This window comes from Eretmochelys imbricata, chromosome 10 (genome assembly GCF_965152235.1).
Source record: "Eretmochelys imbricata isolate rEreImb1 chromosome 10, rEreImb1.hap1, whole genome shotgun sequence".
NCBI lineage: Eukaryota > Metazoa > Chordata > Testudines > Cheloniidae > Eretmochelys > Eretmochelys imbricata.
Window position 1 is genome coordinate 84778484 of NC_135581.1, and position 19492 is coordinate 84797975.

The 19492-nt window shown below is 47.7% G+C and overlaps 1 protein-coding gene across 4 annotated transcripts in view; it reads left to right on the top strand.

The window, feature by feature from the left end:
* The first annotated feature begins 1435 nt into the window (after positions 1-1435).
* Positions 1436-19492, top strand: part of PPIP5K1 (diphosphoinositol pentakisphosphate kinase 1) — a 183494-nt gene continuing 165437 nt past the window's right edge. For all 4 annotated transcript variants that reach the window (XM_077829275.1, XM_077829272.1, XM_077829273.1 and 1 more), the window contains exons 1-12: positions 1436-1577; positions 1943-2117; positions 5420-5615; positions 5696-5786; positions 8220-8305; positions 8789-8943; positions 12616-12717; positions 13071-13232; positions 16484-16605; positions 17133-17234; positions 18746-18832; positions 19324-19399. In XM_077829275.1, coding sequence (XP_077685401.1) covers positions 1971-2117; positions 5420-5615; positions 5696-5786; positions 8220-8305; positions 8789-8943; positions 12616-12717; positions 13071-13232; positions 16484-16605; positions 17133-17234; positions 18746-18832; positions 19324-19399 — 1326 coding nt within the window. In that variant the 5' untranslated portion in view covers positions 1436-1577; positions 1943-1970. The remainder of the gene's footprint in view (positions 1578-1942; positions 2118-5419; positions 5616-5695; positions 5787-8219; positions 8306-8788; positions 8944-12615; positions 12718-13070; positions 13233-16483; positions 16606-17132; positions 17235-18745; positions 18833-19323; positions 19400-19492) is intronic.

Below are 19492 nucleotides of genomic sequence, written 5' to 3' on the forward strand. Positions count from 1 at the left end.
ATTCCCTTAAAAAATGTCTCTCTCCTATACTTCCTACAACTTCATTGTCACTGGTGGAGTATCAGAGAGAGTGCTAATATCCACAGGGCATCATCAGTTTGTCACTGATACTACTCAGAGCAGGTCTAGATGACATGGTGGTAAAACAGCCAGTGGCTGCCTGGGCTCTGCTGGTGCGCCTACTGTAGCTACCATTGTTGGAGCTGGGCTGGTGGTGTTAATGCAATGATGAGAGTTTTAGGGGTTGGAGTGGGGTAAGGTGACATGGAGGCCTGGAGACAGAGGCGGCTGCATATAACAGCATGGTGGCACGCTCTCTGGGGTTTTGTCTGGCCATAGCATAGCAATAGTTATCCACCTAGAGGAGAGCCAACCTGCTGCTGCTGCTGGCTGCTGCTTGCTTTTCTCAGTCTTTGTTTCCCTTGACCTTAGTGCAGCATTCAACATGGTGGCCCACTCTCTTCTCTCGAACTCGGCTTTCTGTTGTGCTTCTGTTCCTGCCTCTCTCCCCTCTGTCTCCATAATTATAGTTCCTGTGCACCAAAATCCTTCCTTTATGGAATCCTACTAGGTTAAATTCTTGGGCCTTTGCATTCTGTCTACCTGCTCCCTCTCTGTCATCACTTTATAATTCTAAAGAATACCTACTGCTTATACTCAACTGTACCAGTCTTCCAGCAGCTTTAATAATTCCACACGCTGGGGCGTCTTGGCCTGGTAAAATTATGGTTTCATCTCTTGCGAGCTAAATGTCTGAGCCAATAGTAACTTTCCTAAGTAAGAGAAACCTCCTCAAGTACAAGTCCATCTCCTCTATCACCCATTTACATTCACTACAAATTATAACAAACCAAATTAAGCTATATGGGTGTAAAGCACTCTTCTACTGATCTGAGTCTCCACGCAGGAAGGCTGCACTGAATTAATTAAATTGATTTTGGTTGCTGTGATTTCTCTGTGAAACCTGGGTCTCCTAGATAGGAATCTGCAGAACTGGAGAGTAGTTGAGTTGTTTCCTGGCCATGGCCCATTTAATGTGTGTGGAAGGCTTGTGGCGCCATGAAACTACTTTTAAAGCCGTGGTCCAAGATTGCAGCCAGACAGAATGGATGAAAATAACAATTATTTAAAGAACAGACGTGTTGGATTTAAAACTATTTTTAATTGAACTTTTTAAAAAATGTGTGTTTAAACTCTAATGTATGGAAAAACTATGCCTGCCTGGGGAGTGCATACAAAGGGGTGCCTATTTTTTTGTCAATTGAGCCCTAAGTGACCTACTTATGATTTAGATCTCAAGAAATCCTGACTTCCGGTCACGTGCTCTAAATATTGCTTCCCATTCTCCATGGAGTGTCTTGAAATTCTGCTACCCCCACCATACTAACTTAAGTGCCTTGTGTGATTTGTCTTTTTGGTTTTTTTTGTAGGCCTTCCTGACCGGCGAAGGGATTGAAGCTTGGGGATTGGGAAGCAGTCTTCATTCTCTCCTTCGCTCCCCCCACCCTCTTGAGTATCAGCTGGTGTCTTCAAGGATGGGAGATTGATGTAGTCAGCAGTCTGGAACGTACAGCATTGTAAGGGCTAAGTTTCATCGCGTCCAACTCATTAACTTTAGCAATGACACCATTCCCCTCCCAGCTAGTGCAGATGGATTAATTGCACATTGGAGGTGCCTGTTTGAAATGGCACTGGATGCTGGGCTCCCCCAGCCTGCTCTAAGGGCACCTTCCAATCTCATTGGCTTCTGCCCCCACCCAGCCTAAAGTCTTCTTCCTCCAGCCCCAGGCACCTTCCACTAGTACTGCTATTACATTCCTGGGTTCATTCACACAGCACTAGTCCGGCCCCACCCACCCTAGGCTCTCTTCAGTGGCATCAGCCCTGGCTTGCTCCCCATTGTGGGTTCTTTTTTATCCTGGTTTGTACATGATGATTCCAGAGCGGGATGGTCGGCCACCCAGGCTGTAATGTCGTCCCTGACGACCTCCCATGAGGGCGAGAGCACCACTCCCAGGTTTTTTGTTGGTACCAGAGATGATGAGACAGACTTTCTGGGATCAAACATGAAGACAGACGAGATCGATTTCTTTGAGGATGATGAGGAGTCAGAGTCGGTAAGTAGGTCCTGGTGCTATGGAGTGGGGTGCTTGTGTGTCCCATGTCCAGCTTTCTTCTCGGTTGCTTAGTTTTTACATGTGTGGTTACTTTTGAGGTTCCAGGCTGTCACAACCTGCAGGCCATACAAACCAGGCAGTGTGCATAGTAGTATGGAAATGTAATGTCCTAGATCCCCATCACTAAGGCTATGATTTTCTCACGGAGATCACGGAAGCCATGAAATCGGTGACTTCCTCTTCAGCTCCTGGGACCTGCAGGGTCTCCCTGGCAGGGGCCCCCCTGTAGCTCCTGGCTACAGCAAGGGAACCCCAGAGTTCCAGGCCACCTGCGATGGGGCCCCCAGAGCTCTGAGCTGTCCAGGGGTGGTGGGGGGAACCTGGAGCTGAGCCCCCCATTTTGTCACAGATATTTTTAGTAAAAGTTATGAACAGATCACAGGCTTCCATGAGTTTTTCTTTATTGCCCGTGACCTGTCCATGACTTTTACTAAAAATATCCATGACAAAAATCTTAGCCTTACCCAACACCAAATGCAGCACAATTGCTCCACTGTTCTCAGCACCCAATGCTCGGGCAAATTCTAGGGTTTTCTCTTTCAGGTCCTTTAAATGGTGGTAGCAACAGGGTGGGCTTGGCCGCTTCACCCTTATATTGGATCACAGATCATCTGTACCCTGATATTACAGGCTGCAGAAAGAGTAATCTCCTTCTGCTTGTGACTGCTTCCTTTTGCCTCTGTTTGCAAACCCGCTGACTGGCCTCTCTCCCAACCCCCTTTGTAAGTGGGATTAATTCAGAGGCGCAGGCACTGCTGTACCTTTTCCTTCCTTTGGAGCTCTATTACCCCTTTATCATTCTTAGTTACTTGAAGAAATTCACCATGAATAATGCAGACAGACCACACTGAAGTTACCATGTGACAGTGTTTTCTGTGTGGCACTGGCCAGGGGCCCTCTGGGGGGCTTTGCAGGACTTCCATCTGTAGCTTTATGGGTTCTGACCCTTTGGCCTCAGGTGTGTGATATGGGCTGAGCCTCCGAGGGTTAATGCAGACAAGTATTGTACCATAAATAGAAGGGGGAGCTGTGTTCACATGAAGTGTGGTGGTGGACTGGATGGGAATAAGCAGAATGTTTTCTTATGTGAAAATGATGAAGTAGCTCCCTAGAGAGTCCTCTGTCTCTCTTGCTGCTGGAGGGAGGGTGTTGAAACTGACAGGGTGTCAAGATGTTTTCTTGATATCTGGTTTAATAATGTGGTGGTTGGGGGCATGAGGGATTTGAATCCCTTGGTCTCTCCCCTTGCCATATTGTCCTGGATTGTAGTGTTCATGTCACTGCTTCATATTTGTCTGGGGCACATAAGAGCCTAGATGGAGGTTGCAGAGCATTTCCTATTGTAAATATTTCCTTAAATATGTTGGTGTGGGTCAGTGACCATTACAAGAAGAAGAGAAAAATTGTTCTCCTTAACCCCTGAAGATAGGACAAGAAGCAATGGACTTAAATAGCAGCAAGGGTGGTTTAGGTTGGACATTAGGAAAAACTTCCTACCTGTCAGGGTGGTTAAGTACTGGAATAAAGTGCTTAGGGAAGTTGTGGAATCTCCATCACTGGAGATTTTTAAGAGCAGGTTAGACAAACACCTGTCAGGGATAGTCTAGATAATACTTAGTCCTTCCATGAGCGTGCAGGGAACTGGACTAGATGACCTCTCCAGGTCCCTTCCAGCCCTGCAATTCTATGATTCTATCTCTTCTTCTGGGGTATTTAGCTTATTGTCAAAATCCTTCTAAACTAATAAGATGGTGTGACGTTATTGACATAACCTGGGACCGTATAGCTCATGGGCCATCAAGCAGGCTAAGCAGAGCTGACACCAACTTGTCTGGGGTGTCCCCCAGAAGCATAGCATAAGTTTGAAATACAGACAGTACAGAGCCAATATTCATACCTTCAACTATAAAAATGGTACGCATATACAGATAGCATAATCATAACCAGCAAACCATAACCTTGTTTTAGATACCTCATCTGACTCTCTTTATATAAGATTTGGTGCAACAACAGGACCTTGATTGCAAGAATGATCTATATGTTCCCAGGTTATGTCAATAACGTCACAGATGGTTTGTCTGAAGATCCCATTTGTGCAGGATTCTGACTCCCGGGTCTAAGCTTTTTATTAAGAGACCAGTAGAACTCCTCTGACTCTTAATGGTTTTTACCCTTGCGGCCAGTGGTAGTGGGAGTAGAGTGCTAGCCAAAGCCCCTTACTGAATGCTACTCCCACGTGTAGATGCTGACCTCTGAATGCTCCAGTCAGTCCCTACTCTTTCCTTGACTCTGTTGGCAAAGAAGCGCCCCGCAGGAGGCTGGTCTCATCATCTCTGCTCCTGTCCTTCTAAAAGCATACTGCCATGCCTCATCAGGTAGCAACATTGGCACAACAAGGGCCAAGCTATTTAAAAAACAGTCATTCTAGCAGCTGCACTGGCTGTGACTGCTGGAGTCAGGTTTGCAGAGAATTCTCATTGTGATTCCTAGTTTTCATACACTCTTAATCTGAAACATTTGCATTTATCTGAATTCTCCTGTTTGTGGTGTCTTGTCATAGGGGACTTTAAAAAAAAAAAAAAAAAAAAAAAAAAGAAAGAAAAGGGATGGGGGGGTGTTTGCACAAATTTTCTTGAGTTCTTTTGGTGTTACTGGTGGGGAATAGGGGAGGAAGTTACTCACTGTTTTTAAGAATAAAAAAAATAATTATAAGCATTTTTGCAGATTCAGCCCATGAACTTTGTGATAAAACTGCTTTTAAAGATGGCAATTTCTAACTGCAGAATGAGTGCTGTGTGGAAGGGAACATGTGCAAATTCTCATGCTTGTCCATGATCTGTGTTTGCTTGGCTGTGCATGTGCTTGTGTCACCAGTGTATATGTGTGCAAATCACTTTTCGCATGTGTATGCAAAGAGGAGATGTTAGAACCACATATTAGTTAAGTTATAACAAGTTATAAGCTTGCAGTGCTTTAGAGAGTGACTCTGATGCTAGTGTAGATGTTCAAAGATAGGAGGGAGAATCTTCCGTGTGCTGGAGAATCGGTGTTTTAAGATGCTTTTAATAGTTTTCACCTGCTGAATCCTGTGTCGTGGGTGGGATCTAAAGAGAGAATGAAGCATGTGTGTGGGTTGGGGAAAGCCCCATTTCTGTTCACAATTGCTGCCTCTCTATGCCATTTGCAAATTGAATTCACTGAGCAAACTGGCTCAATAATAAGCTTCCTGCTTCTCCCCTCAGCCTCCAGAACGGCAGATTGTGGTTGGAATCTGTGCCATGACCAAAAAGTCCAAGTCAAAGCCCATGACCCAGATCCTGGAACGTCTGTGCAAGTTTGAGTACATCACAGTGGTGATCATGGGAGAAGATGTCATTCTGAACGAGCCAGTGGAGAACTGGCCTCCTTGCGACTGCCTCATTTCCTTCCACTCTAAAGGTAAAGGTCTGTGGCAGCCCCTGCCCCACAGGCCTGGCAGCAGGGAACTTGCATTAATAGCACCTTTTGCTGTTTTTCAGGATTCCCTCTGGATAAGGCAGTTGCTTACGCCAAGTTGTGCAATCCGTTTCTGATTAATGACCTTGATATGCAGTATTACATCCAGGACAGGTAGGGGTTCAGTGCCTGGAGAATCTCCTTCCTTCCCCTGTGGGTGAACTGCCTGGCTGACTCTGGTCTCCCTGAGTACTATACAAATGCTGCTGCTGCTTCACCTTCCCTGTGCTAGTGGGTAGAAGGGATGGAGGAGGGGCCTTGGTTGCCTCTATTTAGCAGGTTTCTGGGACATGATCTCCTCATAACTTCCAGGTGGGATGATGTAAGGGGAAGGAATGGACTTACTCAGATGGAAGCAGGTGTATTTTGACATTTCCTGATTAGTACAGAGTGTGGGAAGGGCAGAGTGAAGTAGGACAAGGAGCTCACAGAATGAGAGATTAGTGAGGACAGGTCAGATCCTGGGGTAGGGAAGCAGGGAGTGGCAGCAGCAAGGGCAGGTGAGATTCTGGGGATGAGGTGGGAACAGCCAGCATTTTTGTAGCTACGTGCTAAAAGGTTAGACTCCTGGAGACCTAGCACTTTCTTAGGGGGTCTAGCACTTGCAGCTCCTAGGAACACCAGCTGATTTGTGGGTGCCCAGCGCCTAACAAATTCAGGCTGTATATCTAAATATGGATTTAGAAGTCAGAGTAGGCAGCAAGGTTTGAAAACTTTGGCCTTGGATGTTTAGGGCTAGAGTGTCACACCCAGCCCTCCCCTTCAAATTTGCATTCCCAAAATGCTCCCCTGGAGTTGTGTGACTGGCATGCCCTCAAGCTCTGATTGGCAGATGCAAAGAAGGTAGTTATTGGTGTGAAAACTATAGCTTCCCCATTTGGGACCCGTGAGTGTGAGAACTCTGCTGCTGTTAGGTGTCCCTGACCAGGGTGGAGGTTTCTTGTGGTATGGTCTCTACCACGCTTACTTGTTGCTGTCCAGTGCTGGAGGGTGTCGAAAGTGGTGCTCTGCTGTGCCTAGGTGTCCAGGTTGGGTGGGTGCAGGTGAGTAGGATGGGCACCCAGCTACCATTAGATTGTGACAAAGTGGGAATATTTTGTAATATTTTTGAGTCCTGTTTGTGCCTCAGTTTCCCCTATATGCTACATTGTTACCCAGTGGGGTGGAAAAGGACTGTTTGCTCTCAGGGCATGCTGAGTGACATAGGTGAGGGTGTTGCCCCGCTGTCTGGGCCTTAGTCTCCATATCAGTGGAGCATCTGAGAAGCCACTGGCAAATCCAGTTGCCAGAACATTGACACCTAGCAAGCAATGACCTAGAGGGGTATGGACTTCCCCACCTCTACTTAGGGAAGCTGAACAACAACCCCCAGCTTGAGATCAAAGGACAGGAGAGGCATGAGGTGGGGGATAAGAGCTGGCAGCTGGAAGGAGTTGGGGCTCTCACCTGGTCTGATGCAGGAAATCAGACAGCAAGACAGACAGAGCTTGAACCAAGGGGTTCACTGCAGCATGGCTGGGCTTGGGCTGGCCAGAATGGACTGTGCTTTAACCTTCAGTTCTCTATACTACCCTAAAGCCTCCCTAAGCTGTGTTCCAATTGATTAATGAACCTGACTGTTTTCACAAAGTTGTGAGTGTCACTACAAACGCTGGGTGAGGTGCATTAATTCCCTAAGAGTGTACAAGTCTCCATCAGGAATCTGAGTTGGACTTGCTGCATGGTGCTTACGGTGGGAAGCAGGGGGGCTGCAGGCTCAGAGGTACAGTCTAAGGAGATGGGGAAGCTGCGTGGCTTACCCTGGAGGAAGAGTGAAACCCCCTAGGAGATCTGGCACACTGAAGGCATTCCTCCAAGAGACCGGTAGCCATAGCACTAGTCCTGTGGATCCATGACATAGATATCCTAGTTCAGGGTGGGCAATGCTTTGCTGCTCACAGGCATTCCAATCAGGGATGGGAGGTAGACTTCTCTGGGCAGGTGCATGCAGGTGCTTTGCCTCCCTTAGTGTCATGACTGGGGCTTAGGCAGTCAGGCACAGTGGTCACGCAATGTGGCATTCTTAGTGGTTAGAATAGTGGCTGTTAGAGGCCAGGAACAGCTCCGACAGTCAGGAACCAGGGGTCAGAGCTGGGGTCAGGAATCCCAAGAGCAAGCCGAGAGGCAGGTCCATTGCTACAGCTGGCAAGGGAGTCCACCTTGCTGCATAGGCATTCCTGGAACTCCTCTTGGGCTTCAGTGGGATGGCTGGACCAGTAAGGGACCACTAGGAAATCTCTTGGTCTGGGCTTTCAAGGTGTAACTTCCTGTCGTGTCTGTCTATGTGGTGATGCCTGTGGTCCTTCCATGGCTCCCGGGTGGTGGCATGAGGGTGCCAGCCATCCTGCAGACCTGGGTTCTAGTCCCATCCATGTTGAACCTCAAACCTAGACCTTGTTGCATTCACTCTACTTAGTGATAAATCTCCAAGTTTTGTGTCGAGGTCACAGCCATGACCTTTCCGCCTATTGTGTTGGCTGCCACTGACTTCTTGCCCTGTCCCTGCAGGCGAGAAGTGTACCGGATCCTGCAGGAAGAGGGCATAGACTTGCCCCGCTATGCTGTGCTTAATCGAGATCCTGACAAGCCGGATGGTGAGTGTACCCAGGGGGCAGTGGGAGTGACAGATGGCAAGTTCATCTCCCCAGAGAGCTCCACTTTAGGTGGCTCGCCCTCAGAAGAGTCTGGGAATAGAGCTCGGGTACATAGGGATGCTGATGCTTCTCAACCTCCATTTACAAACAAACAATCCCCTGTGTGCCCTTGGTTACTAAGGCCTCAGAGGGCCAGCCTGATGCTATTCCCAAGTATCCTGTGCAGCACACCCCAAATGCCTGGGCAGTGTGGCTGTGATCAGAGCTGACTCCACCAGAGGAGTGCTTCCAAGGATGGTGCTAAAAGGGACTTGCTGTTAAAGATCAGACCTTGGCGGCAAGCCTGAACAGACATGATTCGCAGTCTATGCTGCTGACCCGGACGTAGGGTAGAGGAGTGAGGTGGGGAGGGAGTGGTGAGCTGGATCCTCTGAAGCAGGCTTCCCCCCTTCCTGACCTGCTCCTGCTGTGCTTTGTCTGCAGAGTGCAACCTAGTGGAGGGAGAGGACCAAGTGGAAGTGAATGGAGCCGTTTTCCCAAAGCCGTTTGTAGAGAAGCCAGTCAGTGCGGAGGATCACAATGTTTATATTTACTACCCAACTTCGGCAGGTGGGGGCAGCCAGAGGCTCTTCCGGAAGGTGAGGGGAACTCCAGTTGCCACTGGCCATTGGCTGTGGGGTAGACACTACAGAGCGTGCCTGTTGGCAGATAGATAGAACTCCCATGTGCCTCGAGGCCAGAGATGCACCACTGGAAGGAGAGTCCTTGGGTCTGGGAAAGGCTTGTGGGGCCTCCTGGAGGGAGTGGTGGGGGAATCTGGTTTCAAGCTGACTGAGATTTTGTTGCTTGTTAAATGCAAACACCTATTAATGCCATGTTAAGAACGTGTTGTTAAATCACAGTGAGTCAGGAATTGCTGAAGAAACGGTTCCAGCAGCAGTGCCTGGCTTATGTGCTCAGTCACACCACACACACTAATAGAATAGCCCCAAAAAGCCTAGTAGATTTAAAAAAAAAAAAAGTTGCTCAAGTGCTCATCCCATCAGCATGATCACTAGAGGTCATGGGTAGTACAAGCAAATGCAGTTTTCATTCAGATGCCTTAGCCCCCAACTTCATGCTGGGTGTATCTACGCTACAGAATTAACTCCAGTAGTCTCCCCTTGAATGACTTCCTTGGAGGTTAACCTGCCACGAGGGAGAGTGTCCACCCTACAGAATAGCAGCTGAGTGCGTGTGGATCCATGCTGGAGCTCTGCTCACCTGTGTGGCAGTGCTAGGACTTCCGGAGGCACATCTAACAGTTTCCTACCCTGCACACCACCAATCGCTCTGTGAAGACTGCGTCTCACCCTGGTGCGCGCTCTGCTCTCCGTGTCTGGTGTCACTCTCAAGGCTTTATTTGTCTGTTTTTATCCCTTCCCCCATGCTTTGTCTGTTTTTGTTTAGGTTGTACGTTCTTTAGGGCGGGGAGCAGCTTTTCCTCCGGGTTTTGAATATGCCTAGCACAATCCAAATGCTAAATTGTCAAACAAAGACTATTTAGTGATCGTTAAGGTTGCATCAGAATATGCTGCACCCACCCAAAACCTTCACAACATGGAAATAGGCTGGGGGAAAGACCTGTGCATTTTTTCCACCTTTATATTGCCTACAGTGCTGTTAACACTGCACTCCATATGGCTTTCACTTCTTTTCCTGTAGACACACAACACAAATGCGGACACCAGCGTATCAAACTTGCACTATAATTCATTTACTTCTGTATCAACTTATATCAATAGATCTCCACATCTGACTCCCACATTCTATGCAGCAGGGAAGTTACTCTGCCTTAGCAATGTTGAGGGCACTGCTGAAATTTTGCATTAATGACTTCTTGTTTTTGTATTTCCCTGGCTGACATCTAAGTTGGGGATTTATTGTCTTAGTCAATGATATGGGTAGTGAACTGCATGGGAATTTAAACAGAGGATAGATGAGGTTAGGTTTGAACTTTTGGTCTCCTTTTTTTGCCCTCAGAAGTGAGTGGTGGTGTTCACATATGACAGATTTGCTGTCAAATTGGCAGGTTCGGCATAGCACACAAACTTTCAGTTATGGGTAAAAAGTTATAAAATGCTCTATAGACAAGCACGGCGATTGTATAGCTGGTATTTTGAGCAATCGGTGCATTAAGAGCAGCAATTTGGCTGGAGTGCCATAGGTTTCTTGCAGAAGGAGGTACAAAAAGGTGAGACACGTGAAAATGCAAAGAGGTGATTTTTGAGCTCTTGTTCTCTCTGTATTGAGTTATTTTTCTCAAACCAACAGGAAATTCAAATAGTGTCAGTTTACATTTTGTGGATTGGTTTTTATCATATCAATACGATTTTTTAAAAAGTAAAGGTTTAAAGCTTCCTTTAAATTGAAAACTTCTGACTTAGCATGAATTATGGAATTAATACTAGCCCCTCCATAACTACAATATGTGGCAGCTGTTATCCAATAAGTTCTTTTAATGTGCTGGGGACAATGTCTTGTTTCAGAAGGTGGAGGAAGTAATTAGGGGACAGCCACTTTAGATTTCATTCTGACTGACATAGAGGAATTGGAATTAGTTCTGATTGAAGGTTGAAGGCATTTTGGATAAAAGTGATCATGAAATGATAGATTTAATGGTTCAAAGGAAAGGAAGGAGTGAGAGCAGCAGAATAATGATGGATTTCAAAAATACAGAGTTTACAGACTCAGAACTGGTAGATTTTCTTCTCATGGGACCTTACCTAAGGGGAAAAGTGGTTCAGGAGAGCTGAAGTTTCTCATAGATAATGTTAAAGGTAGAACAGCAAAAAGGAAACCTATAAAATGTGGAAACACGGACAAATTGCTAAGGAGAAGTATGAAAGAATAGCACAAGAATGTAGGGACTGAATTGGAAAGGCTACGGCACAAAATGCATTATGTACAGCATCAGGTTTCAGAGTAACAGCCGTGTTAGTCTGTATTCGCAAAAAGAAAAGGAGTACTTGTGGCACCTTATAGACTAACCAATTTATTTGAGCATAAGCTTTCGTGAGCTACAGCTCACTTCAACAAGTACTCCTTTTCTTTTTATGTACAGCATGGGACATAAAAGGACATAAGAAGAAGAGGTTCTATAAATACATTAGGAGCAAGAGGAAAATAGAAGTGTAGGTCCACTATTTAGCAAGGAAGGAGACCTAGTAACAGATGATGTCAGGAAGGCTGAGGTGTTGAATGTCTACCTTGCTTCAGGCTTCACTAAAAAGGTTAATTGTGACCAGATCCGTAGCACAATTAACATTTAACAACAAGGAGAAAGGAACACAAGCCAGAATAGGGAGAGAACAGGTTAAAGAATATTAAGGTAAATTAGATGTGTTCAAGTTGTCAGAGCCTGACCAAATTCATCCTCGGGTACTAAACGAACTAGTTGAAGTAATCTTGGAATTGTTAGTGATTATCTTTGAGAACTCATGGAGGATGGGTGAGGAGCCAGGGAACGGAAAAGGTCAAACACAGAATCTGCCTTTAAAAAGGGGAACAAAGAGGACATAGGGAATTATAGACCAGCCAACTTAACTTGATACCTGAAAAGATAATAAATTGGTTAGTCTCTAAGGTGCCACAAGTACTCCTTTTCTTTTTGGAAAGATACTGGAACATATGATTAAAACATCAATTTGTAAGCTCCTGGAGGATAACAGAGTAATAACAGTCCACATGAATTTATCAAGAACAAATCACACTAAACCAACCTAATTTCCAAAACCATCAGGGATTGTCTAGGTTTACTTGGCCCTGCCTCAGTGCTGCAGGCTGGATTAGATGTCCTCTTGAGGTCCCTTACACCCTTGCATTTCTGTGTTTCATACCCAGTTTCAAGGGTCCCATTCCATCCCTCTTTGCTGCAGCCTTTTGGATTAGGTTGTTCCCAAGGAAGTGCTATTGCTTACATTGCCAAGCTCTTGTGTGGCTGAATTTGATTTTATTTAAACTTCCCATTTAGCTCTTTGTTAGGCAGAGTCCAAACAGTGGAACACTTTATCATAAAAGAGGAGAGTTTGAAGGGAAAGTACTTTTCCTTGTGTGCTGCTAGGTGGCTTGCTGTGTGTTCGTGTGAGAGAGAGACTTATCCACAGTCAAGCAGACTGACAGACTAATAAGTGCTGTTAGGGTGCCTAGCCTGTGTGGTTCCTCACTCTTTTTTCCCCTGCAGCAGTGGATCCTGCATGAGCATATTTTAGCTCACACTGAACACCTCCCTTTTTACCTCCTCTGAGGTTCTCTTCATCTTTTGATTTCAGATCGGTAGCCGGAGCAGTGTTTACTCCCCTGAAAGCAGTGTACGGAAAACGGGCTCGTACATTTACGAGGAGTTCATGCCTACAGATGGCACTGATGTCAAGGTGAGGAGAAGGCTGGAGTGAAAGTGAGGGATGGCTGCCTCCTTGGCCAGACCTTGGGTAGCTGTGGTCTTAGTAGTCTAAGAACTCTGCTGAGAACTCTTTGGAGTGTTCCCTCCAGATAGTCAGTGACAGCACTGCCTGATCAGGGTGAGGATTTAATGCTTGTCTGCTTCAGACATTAAAGAGGAGAGTGTGTGGCACCAAACCCCCTTCCACTTCTCCATATGTCTGCAGCCCAGGTGTGTCCTGGTGGGTTCCAGTTAGTTTGTCTGTCTGCTCAGCTGTAACTTTTTGGAACCTGGCTAGATAATCCAGTGATACAGGCCACCTAGCTCACCTCTGTCTCTGCCCAGGTGTACACAGTTGGGCCGGATTATGCCCATGCGGAAGCCCGGAAGTCCCCTGCTCTGGACGGGAAAGTTGAACGGGACAGTGAGGGGAAAGAAATCCGCTATCCGGTCATGCTGACTGCCATGGAGAAGTTAGTTGCCAGGAAAGTCTGTGTTGCCTTTAAGGTTTGTGCATCTCCCATTCTGTAGGAGTAACAGACTGTTCCCTGAAACATCCTGTTTGTGCCCCAGGCATCCACTTATGCTACAGCCTGTCACCCCAGTGGCCCTGACACCCCTGTGGCTGAGGTCTGTAACCAGTCAGGAAAGCTGAGGGGACACGGGGGTGGGGGGTGAAGGGAGCGGCTCAGAAGTTTTCTGTTTGTTCTCAGCTACATGTGGGCTGAGAACATTTAGCCTGCTTGTGTTACATTGGTTGGTGTCAGTCTCTAACTTGTGGTCTGCCATCTGCTACTCCCCTGGCCTGTCCCTTCCTTCACTACTCTTTCCCACACTCATGTACATTTTGGTGCTTGTTTTCCACCACTTTTTCAGTGTCTGTTTTGCTGTTGGGCCTGTGTACATTAGATGCTTTGTGGCATTGCTACCCCCTGGTTTTGGTCCTGTGCCTGCATGTGGAACTGCTCCTTGCTTTTCTCAGGGGTTCAGCACCAGTGTGGTTGCACCATTTAGAGCCAGTCTTGAAAACCCCTTCCTCTGCACCATTAGAGTAATAATGTGGATAGGAGACCCAAGTATTGCAGCTGTACTGGTTCAGCTGTCTTTCTTGGTGCACGCATCCAGACATGTTCTTCAGCCATGGTCACTATTCCGATGCCATTATCACAGCAGCCACCGGCACTGTCCACGCCACTTGGCCCCTTCAGACTACCACACGTGGTCCCCCCCACACATCTGGATTCATGGAACTGTTGAGACCCACTGCGAAGCTGTCGGTTCCATACTCTGATTCTCTGCTGCTCTCTGGTCCCCTGGGCACCTCAGTCCTGCCTTCCTGGTCCTTCCTGAGTGGCACACTTCTTCCACACGATCTGTACTGCCAACACTGTCGGTTCCACCCCTACCAGACCCACTGAGGCGGATTAGGTTTTGTGGGGCTCTGGACCAGAGCAAGTCAGGGGGGAGCCCCTCACCACCCCTTCCGCCTGCAGTCTCTTTCCTCCCCCTCCCACCCCGCCCCCCCAAAGCGTTCCTGCCAGGGAGTGGGGTTCTGGTTACGGGGGCTTCCCGTGCTCCGTGGCAGGAGAGGCAGGCAGGTTGGGGTGTGGTGGCGCCCATTTTTCCGGAGCCCCCAATTGGCCGAGGCCTCTGGGCGTGGGCCAGTTGGCCCAGTGGGTAATCTGCCACTGTGGACCCATCCTCCGAGTCTGAGTGCTTCTCGGAGCCAGATCCCTCCTTCTCACTTGCCCAGTCTCACAGTCCAGATCCCAGGTGCCAACCACTGTATCCTCATTGAGCCATGGTTCCCTCCGGGGTCTGCCACTGCACAGCGACGCATTTGCTTGGTCCTACTAGCCTCCATAGGACCTGTACTGGGACCATAGTGTGCCTCTGGTGGCATCCTGCCGACTGTCGGCTACCTGCACCGCACCCTCCTCTGCTTATTGTGAAGGGGAGGAAGATATAGTGCAACTGGTACTTTGGGTCCCTGTTGGAGCCTGTTCATTGCCAGATGAGGCACTGATCCTGCTCTCCCTCTCCCCACCTGATTACTATAAACAGTACCACAACCTGCTTCATCATGTGGCCATAGCTTTTGGGCTCATGCGGGAGGTGATCCAGGATAAACAACACCAGGTACTGGACCTCCTACAAACACCAGGACCTTCACAGACTGCCCTCCTAATTCATGAAGCCATCCTGCAACCAGCACAGATGGTCTGGCATACACCAGCCCACTGTGCCCCTACCACCGAGCACTTGGAGAGAGGCGATACTTTGTCCTGTCTAAAGGCACGGACTTCCTTTTCACGCACCCACCTCCCAACTCACTGGTGGTTCATGCGGCGACCAAACATGCTCACCAACACCACCTCAAGTCGCTCCTCTGGACAGGGCAGCCAAGAAGTTGGACCTTTTGGATAGGAAGGTCTACTCTTCTGTGGGACTGCAGTTCTGTATCACCAGCTACCAGGCCCTGTTGGAGAAATATGACTTCCTCACATATTCAAAGCTTTCAGAGTTTCAGGCTTTTCTACTGCCAGACAAACAGCAAGACTTCCAGGTGCTGCTGGACGAAGGTCAACTGCTCACCAAGGTGAGCCTCCAGACAGCTGTACAGGCTGCCGACACTGCATCATGCTCATTGGCGACTGGCATAGTACTTCGTCACAACTGCTGTCTCTAGCTGTCTGGGCTACCCTAGGAGGTCCAGGCCATTCTTGAGGACACTGGAGCAGCATCGACCCGCACGGCCTCTTGTAGCCTTGGATGCATCCGTGGACAAGGCACGATGCACGTGCGGGTCAAAGGACATTAATACAATACAAAACTGTTCTGGCTGCAACACATGGCATGAGTGCGCATCCACATTTGGAATTCAGACCAGGACCACATATCTCGAACCTCCAGTTACTGGTAAGTAGCCTCCTTTTTCTAGCCCTTGTGGTTGAGGAGAAAAGCTTGTGGAAAACGGTTCCACACAAATGCCATGGCTGTGGAATTGCAGAACATATGGGACCCTGTCTGTATGGAACCAAACCTATCCACAAGTTCCCCACTTCTGAGCTATATGCCAGTGAGACCAGGAGTCGAACAGCCTCTGAGGGGTAACGGACCAAATGAATTGGGCTATGTATTGCTATTGTTATGACTTAGCAGACATTCATGTACATTTTGGAGATGTCCAGTGCACTCAGCTGAGACTTAAGACAGCTTACATAGTAGTTGTGCTGTCTTCATCATAGGACTTTGTAATGCTGCTTCTCAGAGCTCTGTATGTGGCTTTTTCCCTCAGCTGAGGTTTGAGCTCAAAGGACTGAGAGCAAGAGTGTAGTCATTTCTCATATACTCTTGACCTGGCACCCAGAGATTATGCTTGTTGTGACAGTTCTGCTGTCCTGGTTCACTTGCTCATGGTGCAGACCATTGATCCGACAGGTGTGAATTTATCCGACAGGCTTACCTGAAAGGGCCAATTACTGGTAAGTAACTCCTCTGTCTCTTTCTCCCAGAATCCATGAAGTGTATGTATTGGTGGTGTGGGGGTGCTGAAACCAGAGAACCCTAGCCTTCCTGCCAGAGAAAGCAGAACTTGGAAGGCCTCTGTGGAGCCAAGTTGCACGTGTATTGGCTAGGCCTGTGCTGCATAGTCCTCTTTCACAGCTGCTGGGCCAGGCCTGTGTTGCCTCCCCCATACCCTGAGCTTTTGGGGAGGTTTGTCTGAATCCCTTGCCCTTTGTTTCCTCCTCATGCAGCAGACTGTGTGTGGGTTTGACCTTCTGCGGGCAAATGGCCACTCCTTTGTCTGTGATGTGAATGGGTTCAGCTTTGTGAAGAACTCCATGAAGTATTATGATGACTGCGCCAAAATTCTTGGGTATGTAAAGAGCTAAAGCCAGAGCACGCGCGTGTGTGTGTGTGTGTGTGTGTGAGGGAGCTCCTCCAAGTATGTGGTATAACCCTGCTCACCTTATTCTGGCGAGCTCGGCAAACTGCTCAGCAGGGAACACTTGCTTTGTGTTTGAAACTTGTAAGTGCTTAGGATGGGGAAGCTCCAGGGTGTAAGGGGTTAATTTCTCTCAGATGCAGATTTGCCAGCCAATATCAACTGTAGATGAGTTGGCCTTCTTATAACCTACGAACCCAGCTACTGTACTGGAGATACTGGGAAAGCATTTGTTTGGACTGATGCAAAGGATGCCAACACCTGCTGCACTCTGGAGCTCTCCTGCTGGGTCTGTGATGTGAAAATCTGACTTGAGAGTGTGTGCAGGACTAAAGGAAGCACCATCTGTGGCATAATGTGTTTTGAGCAAGGCTGTGGTGGAGGGGGATTCTAGGGGAGCTTGTCACTGGGTGCAGATTGCTAAGGGAATGGAATTCCTGTGTTCTGGTCTGTTCCAGGAATATAATCATGCGGGAATTGGCTCCCCAGTTCCAGATTCCCTGGTCCATCCCAACGGAGGCAGAGGATATTCCCATTGTCCCCACAACTTCAGGCACCATGTGAGTATCTGTTAGCCCCAGTAAAGGGTGCCCCCATGGGTAGCCAAGGATTGCCATACTCCCCCTGAGCATTGTGCTTCCCCTCCAAGCATTTGGGTCTATGCAGAACACAAACTGTAACGCACTAGAGAGACCTAATCAAGCTAGGGAAGGACAGCACAATGAAGGATGAAATTGAGTGCTGAGAAATGCAAACTAATTCACATTGGAGGAATAATATGAACCACTCATATGCCTTCGAGGGTTCTAAAGTAACGATATCCACTCAGGGAAGGGACATGGGTGTCATGGTGACAGCTGCGTGAGCCCCCTGCTCAGTGTGCAGCTGCAGTCAAAACAAACCTGGTAGGATACTGAGGAAATGGGATGGAGAACAATATAGTGAAAGTATCATGATGTCATTATATAATCTGTGAGATGTCTTCATTTAGAATACTGTGGTCAATTCTGGTCACCCTGTCGTAAAAAGGTTGTACCAGAAATAGATGGGGTGTAGAGAGGGGTGATAATGAACAGGAGCCTGACAAAACTCTCCTATGAAGAGAGAGAGAGAGAGAAAAGATTGGAATGATTACCTTAGAGAGGAGACAAATAAGAGGGTAGGATAAAAATATATAAAATAATGACTGATCTGGAGAAGGTAGATCAGGAACTTCTCTTTATTCTTGTATTCTGGGAAAGGCTGTCGAGAACAGTCAATGAAATTGAAAGGTGGCAAATTTGAAGTTGATGAAAGGAAATATTTTTTCACACAAGACAGCCTGTGGAACTCATTGCCACAATTGCATATTGTGTCAAAGTGCTGCATAGGACTCAAAAAAAGACTGGCCATTTATATGGATAATAAGCACAGCCAGAGTTACTGTAGTAATTATTGAAAAGTTTTGGAAGCGATATCATCGCTCCTGGGCATAAACTGGCTTAACTAATGGGGATCAGAGGAAACTGGCTCTGGGGCAGGCTGTCCCAGAACTGCCTGGTGGATGGTTTTTCCGTTTGGTCCTGGCCAAAGGCAGAAACCGGTATCTCGGTGGTCTGGTCTAGTCTGGCCATTCCTGTGTTCCCAAAGTGGGATTGTGCACTTCCTGAAAGCAGTTTGGCACAGTCCAAAGTCCTGTTCCTACAGCTGCCCTAACATCTGACCCAGCTCACACCTCCAGAATCTCCTGCTGCTTCATGCTTGCACGTCATGCTTGTGAATTCTGTGACTCTGTTGTCTGCTGTGGTGTTAATGTGGCTGTAGCATTTTGACTCCTGTCTTGCAGGCTCTGAACTTGTGTGCCAGTCTGGGTTGGGGTTACCGCATCTGATGATGGGGATTCTCCCAGATCTGGTGTAGGCTTTCTAATACTGAAGCAGACTTCTGAGAGCATGGGGGCAAAAGGGGTTTCCACAAGGCTGGGATCTGTCTCCTTGTGTTGGTGTAGGTGTTGGAATGGGAAAAGGAGGAATATATGGAAAGGGTGCTGTCTCCTGACAGGGCTTATGCTTTTTGGTTTCTCCCACGCTAGGATGGAGCTGCGCTGTGTTATTGCAGTGATACGGCATGGAGACCGCACCCCCAAGCAGAAGATGAAGATGGAGGTTAAACACTCTAGGTAATGGGTGCAGCAGAAGGCGTATGGACTCTTGCAGTCAAGAGAAATGATAGGTAGAGGGCTTAGCTGCTGAGATCATGGACCAAGCATGAGAGTCCACTGCATGGGAAGTGGTGCTTTCTCTAGCTCCATTCAGAGCTAATATCTTTCACTCAGTCAATCTAGCCTGCCCCAGGAAGCTCCTACATTTTCCATGCAAGCACTGGGAGAGGGCAGCTCGGGATGAAGGCTTGTTCGAAGTACAAGATCTTGGACTTTCTGCTGGGCACTTGCAAAGGGAAGGGCCCCTGTCAAGGAGAGAAACCATTGGCTACTCTTTCCTTCTCCTAGTTCAGGCTGAAAGCACCTGTTTTCCTGGAAATTCTGGGGGCAGGAATGAGCCTGTAGACATGCCAGCTCTCACTGAAGAGGCATAGCTGGGTATGTAGGCATGACCATCCTCTTGGCATGGGAAGAACTGAAAATCTGACTAGGTCTGTCTGTCTGTTTAGGTTCTTCGAATTATTTGAGAAATATGATGGCTACAAGACAGGGAAGCTGAAGCTGAAGAAACCAGAGCAGCTGCAGGTGAGGGGAAGACCTCCCTGGGGTCAATGTACAGAAGATCTGGGTGATCTGGATCCCAGAGAAAGCTTTATGTGGGGGTGGTCAATGGGAGGA